At 48.4% G+C, this 8,969-nt stretch overlaps 1 protein-coding gene across 4 annotated transcripts in view; it reads right to left on the reverse strand.

The window, feature by feature from the left end:
• The window catches only part of tbk1 (TANK-binding kinase 1), a 97,973-nt gene extending 89,820 nt beyond the window's left edge, over positions 1-8,153 (reverse strand). Inside the window, exons 1-2 of one of the 4 annotated variants that reach the window (XM_045214547.1) lie at positions 8,078-8,153; positions 5,765-5,871 (exon numbers count right to left, since the gene is read on the reverse strand). In XM_045214547.1, the coding sequence (XP_045070482.1) occupies positions 5,765-5,851 (87 nt within the window). In that variant the 5' untranslated portion in view covers positions 5,852-5,871; positions 8,078-8,153. Of the gene's footprint in view, positions 1-1,796; positions 2,148-2,175; positions 5,729-5,764; positions 5,872-8,077 lie in introns of those variants that run through there. The other 3 variants (XM_045214549.1, XM_045214548.1, XM_045214550.1) reach the window with 3 other exon arrangements.
• Positions 8,154-8,969: the final 816 nt, after the last annotated feature.

The following is an 8,969-nucleotide window of genomic DNA, read 5'->3' on the forward strand; positions in this document are numbered from 1 at the left end:
ATGCTGAAACAGGAAAGGGCCTTCCCCAAACTGTTGCCACAAAGTTGGAAGCACAGAATCGTCTAGAATGTAATTGTATGCTGTAGCGTTAAGATTTCCCTTCACTGGAACTAAGGGGCCTAGCCCGAACCATGAAAAACAGCCCCAGACCATTATTCCTCCTCCACCAAACTTTACAGTTGGCACTATGCATTGGGGCAGCCCTAGTAAGACAGTTAATCAGGCGCCGTGCCAGACAGTTCACCCATGTTCATTCTGTCAGAATCAAAGAGACAGAACCAAACACCAAGACGTGTCCAGACCCATCCTAATATGTGTTCATATATTGGCATCCTCCCCTCAAGTCTAGAGAGCTCTGGGAAAGCCCCCGTGGAGAGAGGAGGGTTAAGCTCTGGGAAAGCCCCCTGTGGAGAGAGAAGGGTTAACACGCTAGCTTAGACTGATGTGGCTGAGCAGACAACCATAACCCTCTGGGACATGAAGCGTAGATTCAATGTATGTCTAAAAATGGCTAGTTAGTGAGAAAACAGCTAAATGAACAATAGTACTATATTAGACTTCATGTTAGGCCTTAAAACAATACTACACTACTGCTCTTCCATCCACGCATCTGAAAGACTGCCAAGATGCTTGGTGGGGAAACCCCCCCCACCCCCAGCTGTACCCCCTGGTGTGTGTTAGTCCTGTACCTTGTGTCTGGTAGACGTTAGCTGTACCCCCTGGTGTGTGTTAGTCCTGTACCTTGTGTCTGGTAGATGTTAGCTGTACCCCCTGGTGTGTGTTAGTCCTGTACCTTGTGTCTGGTAGATGTTAGCTGTACCCCCTGGTGTGTGTTAGTCCTGTACCTTGTGTCTGGTAGATGTTAGCTGTACCCCCTGGTGTGTGTTAGTCCTGTACCTTGTGTCTGGTAGATGTTAGCTGTACCCCCTGGTGTGTGTTAGTCCTGTACCTTGTGTCTGGTAGATGTTAGCTGTACCCCCTGGTGTGTGTTAGTCCTGTACCTTGTGTCTGGTAGATGTTAGCTGTACCCCCTGGTGTGTGTTAGTCCTGTACCTTGTGTCTGGTAGATGTTAGCTGTACCCCCTGGTGTGTGTTAGTCCTGTACCTTGTGTCTGGTAGATGTTAGCTGTACCCCCTGGTGTGTGTTAGTCCTGTACCTTGTGTCTGGTAGATGTTAGCTGTACCCCCTGGTGTGTGTTAGTCCTGTACCTTGTGTCTGGTAGATGTTAGCTGTACCCCCTGGTGTGTGTTAGTCCTGTACCTTGTGCCTGGTAGACGTTAGCTGTACCCCCTGGTGTGTGTTAGTCCTGTACCTTGTGTCTGGTAGACGTTAGCTGTACCCCCTGGTGTGTGTTAGTCCTGTACCTTGTGTCTGCCACGGTAGACGTTAGCTGTACCCCCTGGTGTGTGTTAGTCCTGTACCTTGTGTCTGGTAGACGTTAGCTGTACCCCCTGGTGTGTGTTAGTCCTGTACCTTGTGTCTGGTAGATGTTAGCTGTACCCCCTGGTGTGTGTTAGTCCTGTACCTTGTGCCTGCCATGGTAGATGTTAGCCGTACCCCCTTGGGTGTGTTAGTCCTGTACCTTGTGTCTGGTAGACGTTAGCTGTACCCCCTGGTGTGTGTTAGTCCTGTACCTTGTGCCTGCCATGGTAGATGTTAGCTGTACCCCCTGGTGTGTGTTAGTCCTGTACCTTGTGCCTGGTAGACGTTAGCTGTACCCCCTGGTGTGTGTTAGTCCTGTACCTTGTGTCTGGTAGATGTTAGCTGTACCCCCTGGTGTGTGTTAGTCCTGTACCTTGTGCCTGCCACGGTAGACGTTAGCTGTACCCCCTGGTGTGTGTTAGTCCTGTACCTTGTGTCTGGTAGACGTTAGCTGTACCCCCTGGTGTGTGTTAGTCCTGTACCTTGTGTCTGGTAGACGTTAGCTGTACCCCCTGGTGTGTGTTAGTCCTGTACCTTGTGTCTGGTAGATGTTAGCTGTACCCCCTGGTGTGTGTTAGTCCTGTACCTTGTGCCTGCCATGGTAGATGTTAGCTGTACCCCCTTGGGTGTGTTAGTCCTGTACCTTGTGTCTGGTAGACGTTAGCTGTACCCCCTGGTGTGTGTTAGTCCTGTACCTTGTGCCTGCCATGGTAGATGTTAGCTGTACCCCCTGGTGTGTGTTAGCCCTGTACCTTGTGTCTGGTAGATGTTAGCTGTACCCCCTGGTGTGTGTTAGTCCTGTACCTTGTGCCTGGTAGGCGTTAGCTGTACCCCCCGGTGTGTGTTAGTCCTGTACCTTGTGTCTGGTAGATGTTAGCTGTACCCCCTGGTGTGTGTTAGTCCTGTACCTTGTGTCTGGTAGACGTTAGCTGTACCCCCTGGTGTGTGTTAGTCCTGTACCTTGTGTCTGGTAGATGTTAGCTGTACCCCCTGGTGTGTGTTAGTCCTGTACCTTGTGTCTGGTAGACGTTAGCTGTACCCCCTGGTGTGTGTTAGTCCTGTACCTTGTGCCTGGTAGATGTTAGCTGTACCCCCTGGTGTGTGTTAGTCCTGTACCTTGTGTCTGGTAGACGTTAGCTGTACCCCCCGGTGTGTGTTAGTCCTGTACCTTGTGTCTGGTAGACGTTAGCTGTACCCCCTGGTGTGTGTTAGTCCTGTACCTTGTGCCTGGTAGACGTTAGCTGTACCCCCTGGTGTGTGTTAGTCCTGTACCTTGTGCCTGCCACGGTAGACGTTAGCTGTACCCCCTGGTGTGTGTTAGTCCTGTACCTTGTACCTGGTAGACGTTAGCTGTACCCCCTTGGGTGTGTGTTAGCCCTGTACCTTGTGCCTGGTAGACGTTAGCTGTACCCCCTGGTGTGTGTTAGTCCTGTACCTTGTGCCTGCCACGGTAGACGTTAGCTGTACCCCCTGGTGTGTGTTAGTCCTGTACCTTGTGTCTGGTAGACGTTAGCTGTACCCCCTGGTGTGTGTTAGTCCTGTACCTTGTGTCTGGTAGGCGTTAGCTGTACCCCCTGGTGTGTGTTAGCCCTGTACCTTGTGCCTGGTAGACGTTAGCTGTACCCCCTGGTGTGTGTTAGTCCTGTACCTTGTGTCTGGTAGATGTTAGCTGTACCCCCTGGTGTGTGTTAGTCCTGTACCTTGTGCCTGGTAGGCGTTAGCTGTACCCCCCGGTGTGTGTTAGTCCTGTACCTTGTGCCTGGTAGACGTTAGCTGTACCCCCCGGTGTGTGTTAGTCCTGTACCTTGTGCCTGCCATGGTAGATGTTAGCTGTACCCCCTGGTGTGTGTTAGTCCTGTACCTTGTGTCTGGTAGACGTTAGCTGTACCCCCTGGTGTGTGTTAGTCCTGTACCTTGTGCCTGCCATGGTAGATGTTAGCTGTACCCCCTGGTGTGTGTTAGTCCTGTACCTTGTGTTTGGTAGACGTTAGCTGTACCCCCTGGTGTGTGTTAGTCCTGTACCTTGTGTTTGGTAGACGTTAGCTGTACCCCCTGGTGTGTGTTAGTCCTGTACCTTGTGTCTGGTAGACGTTAGCTGTACCCCCTGGTGTGTGTTAGTCCTGTACCTTGTGTCTGGTAGACGTTAGCTGTACCCCCTGGTGTGTGTTAGTCCTGTACCTTGTGTCTGGTAGACGTTAGCTGTACCCCCTGGTGTGTGTTAGTCCTGTACCTTGTGTCTGGTAGACGTTAGCTGTACCCCCTGGTGTGTGTTAGTCCTGTACCTTGTGTCTGGTAGACGTTAGCTGTACCCCCCTGGTGTGTGTTAGTCCTGTACCTTGTGTCTGGTAGACGTTAGCTGTACCCCCTGGTGTGTGTTAGTCCTGTACCTTGTGTCTGGTAGATGTTAGCTGTACCCCCTGGTGTGTGTTAGTCCTGTACCTTGTGTCTGGTAGACGTTAGCTGTACCCCCCGGTGTGTGTTAGTCCTGTACCTTGTGTCTGGTAGACGTTAGCTGTACCCCCTGGTGTGTGTTAGTCCTGTACCTTGTGCCTGGTAGACGTTAGCTGTACCCCCTGGTGTGTGTTAGTCCTGTACCTTGTGCCTGGTAGACGTTAGCTGTACCCCCTGGTGTGTGTTAGTCCTGTACCTTGTGTCTGGTAGACGTTAGCTGTACCCCCTGGTGTGTGTTAGTCCTGTACCTTGTGCCTGGTAGATGTTAGCTGTACCCCCTGGTGTGTGTGTTAGTCCTGTACCTTGTGCCTGCCACGGTAGACGTTAGCTGTACCCCCTTGGGTGTGTTAGCCCTGTACCTTGTGCCTGCCACGGTAGACGTTAGCTGTATCCCCTGGTGTGTGTTAGTCCTGTACCTTGTGTCTGGTAGATGTTAGCTGTACCCCCCGGTGTGTGTTAGTCCTGTACCTTGTGTCTGGTAGATGTTAGCTGTACCCCCTGGTGTGTGTTAGTCCTGTACCTTGTGTCTGGTAGATGTTAGCTGTACCCCCTGGTGTGTGTTAGCCCTGTACCTTGTGCCTGCCACGGTAGACGTTAGCTGTATCCCCTGGTGTGTGTTAGTCCTGTACCTTGTGTCTGGTAGATGTTAGCTGTACCCCCCGGTGTGTGTTAGTCCTGTACCTTGTGTCTGGTAGATGTTAGCTGTACCCCCTGGTGTGTGTTAGTCCTGTACCTTGTGTCTGGTAGACGTTAGCTGTACCCCCCGGTGTGTGTTAGTCCTGTACCTTGTGTCTGGTAGACGTTAGCTGTACCCCCCGGTGTGTGTTAGTCCTGTACCTTGTGCCTGCCATGGTAGATGTTAGCTGTACCCCCCGGTGTGTGTTAGTCCTGTACCTTGTGTCTGGTAGATGTTAGCTGTATCCCCTGGTGTGTGTTAGTCCTGTACCTTGTGCCTGGTAGACGTTAGCTGTACCCCCTGGTGTGTGTTAGTCCTGTACCTTGTGCCTGGTAGACGTTAGCTGTACCCCCTGGTGTGTGTTAGTCCTGTACCTTGTGTCTGGTAGACGTTAGCTGTACCCCCCGGTGTGTGTTAGTCCTGTACCTTGTGCCTGCCATGGTAGATGTTAGCTGTACCCCCCGGTGTGTGTTAGTCCTGTACCTTGTGTCTGGTAGATGTTAGCTGTATCCCCTGGTGTGTGTTAGTCCTGTACCTTGTGCCTGGTAGACGTTAGCTGTACCCCCTGGTGTGTGTTAGTCCTGTACCTTGTGTCTGGTAGACGTTAGCTGTACCCCCTGGTGTGTGTTAGTCCTGTACCTTGTGTCTGGTAGATGTTAGCTGTACCCCCTGGTGTGTGTTAGTCCTGTACCTTGTGTCTGGTAGACGTTAGCTGTACCCCCTGGTGTGTGTTAGTCCTGTACCTTGTGTCTGGTAGACGTTAGCTGTACCCCCCTGGTGTGTGTTAGTCCTGTACCTTGTGTCTGGTAGACGTTAGCTGTACCCCCTGGTGTGTGTTAGTCCTGTACCTTGTGTCTGGTAGATGTTAGCTGTACCCCCTGGTGTGTGTTAGTCCTGTACCTTGTGCCTGGTAGACGTTAGCTGTACCCCCTGGTGTGTGTTAGTCCTGTACCTTGTGCCTGGTAGACGTTAGCTGTACCCCCTGGTGTGTGTTAGTCCTGTACCTTGTGTCTGGTAGACGTTAGCTGTACCCCCCGGTGTGTGTTAGTCCTGTACCTTGTGCCTGGTAGATGTTAGCTGTACCCCCTGGTGTGTGTTAGTCCTGTACCTTGTGTCTGGTAGATGTTAGCTGTACCCCCTGGTGTGTGTTAGTCCTGTACCTTGTGCCTGGTAGATGTTAGCTGTACCCCCTGGTGTGTGTGTTAGTCCTGTACCTTGTGCCTGCCACGGTAGACGTTAGCTGTAGCCCCCTGCCCCAGCAGGTCTGAGATCAGCCACAGGTAGTTGGCTGTGCTCTGCATGATGACGGCTTCAGGTTCACCTGCAGTGGAGAACAACCAGCACATTCAGACAGCAGACTAAGGGGAATGGCATGGCATATTGGCAACTAGCTCTGGTCCAGGGTGTTAGTGAGGCTTCTTCCTAAAGGCTCAACGTTCGCAAGCTGCACTAAACGCCAAGGACCAGAGCTAATATGGCAACGAACAGTGTCAGGGTCCCTCATACAGTAGATAGAGAGAGCAACGTTAGGTTATAGCAACCCCTGAAACAGTAACTGTCAATTACTATCATGATTGCTGTAGCTATGTCATAATAACACGCATTCTGTGTAGTTCAAATACCAAGGATTTCTGGGGAAATATTGAACGAATATTTCACTAGCTAGGTTTGGGCGGCAGATTTTCATTTTTATTCAGTACATGTTGTGTGCACTACTTAATAGTTCACTGATTTTTATCCGCAACAAGTCAGTTTGGTGGAAAAATGCACATATTTTCTTTATGCAGATTTTAGAATATGTGCATTTTTCCACCAAACTGACTTGTTGCGGATAAAAATCAGTGAACTATTAAGTAGTGCACACAACATGTACTGAATAAAAATCTAAAGTGAAATGTGTCTCCATCGCATTTTCAACTCTACCGATAGTTCTGTCACAAAAACTGTTACATTAAATAGCAAAAACAACAGAACACTATGAAAAATCATGGAAACAAACGACAAAGCCTATTCCCCCTCAGGAGACTGAAAAGATTTGGCATGGGTCCTCAGATCCTCAAAAGGTTCTACAGCTGCACCATCGAGAGCATCCTGACTGGTTGCGTCACCGCCTGGTATGGCAACTGCTCGGCCTCCGACCGCAAGGCACTACAGAGGGTAGTGCATACGGCCCAGTACATCACTGGGGCCAAGCTTCCTGCCATCCAGGACCTCTATACCAGGCGGTGTCAGAGGAAGGCCCTCAAAATTGTCAAAGACTCCAGCCACCCTAGTCATAGACTGTTCTCTCTGCTACCGCACGGCAAGCGGTACCGGAGCGCCAAGTCTAGGTCCAAAAGGCTTCTCAACAGCTTCTACCCTCAAGCCATAAGACTCCTGAACAGCTAATCATGGCTACCCGGACTATTTGCACTGCCCCCCACCCCATCTTTTTACGCTGCTGCTACTCTGTTAATTATTTATGCATAGTCACTTTAACTCTACCCACATGTACAGTATCTCACAAAAGTGAGTACACCCCTCACATTTTGGTAAATATTTGAGTATATCTTTTCATGTGACAACACTGAAGAAATGACACTTTGCTACAATGTAAAGTAGTGAGTGTACAGCTTGTATAACAGTGTACATTTGCTGTCCCCTCAAAATAACACAACACACAGCCATTAATGTCTAGACCGCTGGCAACTAAAGTGAGTACACCCCTAAGTGAAAATGAACGAACGAATTATTTATCAGCATTTATAAAATTGTACCAAAACTTCCTGTTTCCATCACAGCTGTGGTGATTTTTTTTATTTTTTATGGTATGACATAAAACCTGTCGATGCGGTTAGTGAAGGGAAATCCACTTCCTGACTCAGCAGCGTCACAGATAATAGGAGGCATGACTGACCCAAATCAGCAGAGTCGGTGATCCACTGAGAAGTTAGTTAAAATCAAACCTGATCTCCTTATTACACCGTCACGGCACACCGCCGGGAAATTCCCCTCCGGACCAATCCGTTCCAAATTATGAGAAAATGTATAGACAGCTCTCTATCCATGACAATGTCCTAGCTACGTGTAAAAGTCAAACTAATATTATAGTATTGGGTGCGAAACGTCATTTGACTATTACAAAATACTGTAGTACTAGCTAACTAGCTAAAGCTCTGTGACCTACGCATCAAGCTATTCACCCAAGCAATTGCTTGAGTTATTTTTTAAATGTCTTCTTAACTAGCTAACTGCGCCAAATAACGCTTAAGGAGGAGACAATGTATTTAGATAACGTTGTATTCGTGGCTAATTAGCCAAGTCTTTCTTCCTGATTCACTGTGAATAACAACAATAAATGGGTGATTTATAATGGATCGAAACCAAAACATGTTCGACGTGCACCGACATCGCAAACGTACAACTGGGAGGTCGACAAAATGACACGAGCAGCTAAAATATATGTTGTAGTCTTACAATATAACTTTACATTTGACATTTTGTCAGCTAAAATCACAAGTATAATCACATTTTGTTTATTTCCTTACCCCCGGAAAACTAGAATCCTGTCGCTTCTTGGTCACGTGGTGGGAAATGACCCAATCAGAAAGCAGTATCAAAAAGGGGCGTGGTTAATTTTTACCGTAATTACCTTTACGGTAAAGTATTTACCTTTACCGTATTTTCTGGAAAAGCTGGAGACTGAAAAAATTGAGAGGTCTGGAAAGCAACCGGGTGTAGTTTTGATTTCAGGTGCATACACCAGTTGTCTTTTCATAGAGCCCTGAAAGGGGGAAAGCAACAGCACCGAGTTTTCTAAACCCAGAGGCGCAACATCCGGGAACGCTTTCGAAGTCAATTTGAGAAGTGAGCAGCACTTCTTTAGATGTACATTTTTCTCGAAATCTAAAGGCACAACCTAGATTCGAGACAATATCTTAAGTAGTTGAACGTACTCCAACCTGGTGAAAATAACAAACTGATACCTTTTAATGTTCGTCAAAAACAACTTTATATCGAAGGAGTGCCTTTGAGTTGACGGCTTGCATGAGCCAACGTCGCCTACAAGCGCGAGCTGGGATTTCTATTGGAGGAGCAGTTTCTATCTTAATACTGTACTGTCTTTGGCATCAGTCACGCTCTATCATCATATGGATTGAGCCTACATTAGTTCAAGGTTGTGGTGAATCAGAACGGGACAGCACGGTACCTGTTAAAGATAATGACTATTGTCCCCCCGTGGAAATTTTGGTTGCGCTCTGTGCATACATAAGAACTCAATGGAAGAAAGAAAAGGACATATACAGACAATACAGTAGGAAAAAGTGCAATTCATGAGCAATCAATGGTTAATCTGTACACCATACACAACATAACATAATCTACAGTGTTATCTGTAGGCCAGAACACTGGTCCTACTGGTAGTTTAACTACAGTGTT

The sequence above is a fragment of the Coregonus clupeaformis genome, unplaced genomic scaffold (genome assembly GCF_020615455.1).
Source record: "Coregonus clupeaformis isolate EN_2021a unplaced genomic scaffold, ASM2061545v1 scaf0276, whole genome shotgun sequence".
Classification (NCBI taxonomy): domain Eukaryota; kingdom Metazoa; phylum Chordata; class Actinopteri; order Salmoniformes; family Salmonidae; genus Coregonus; species Coregonus clupeaformis.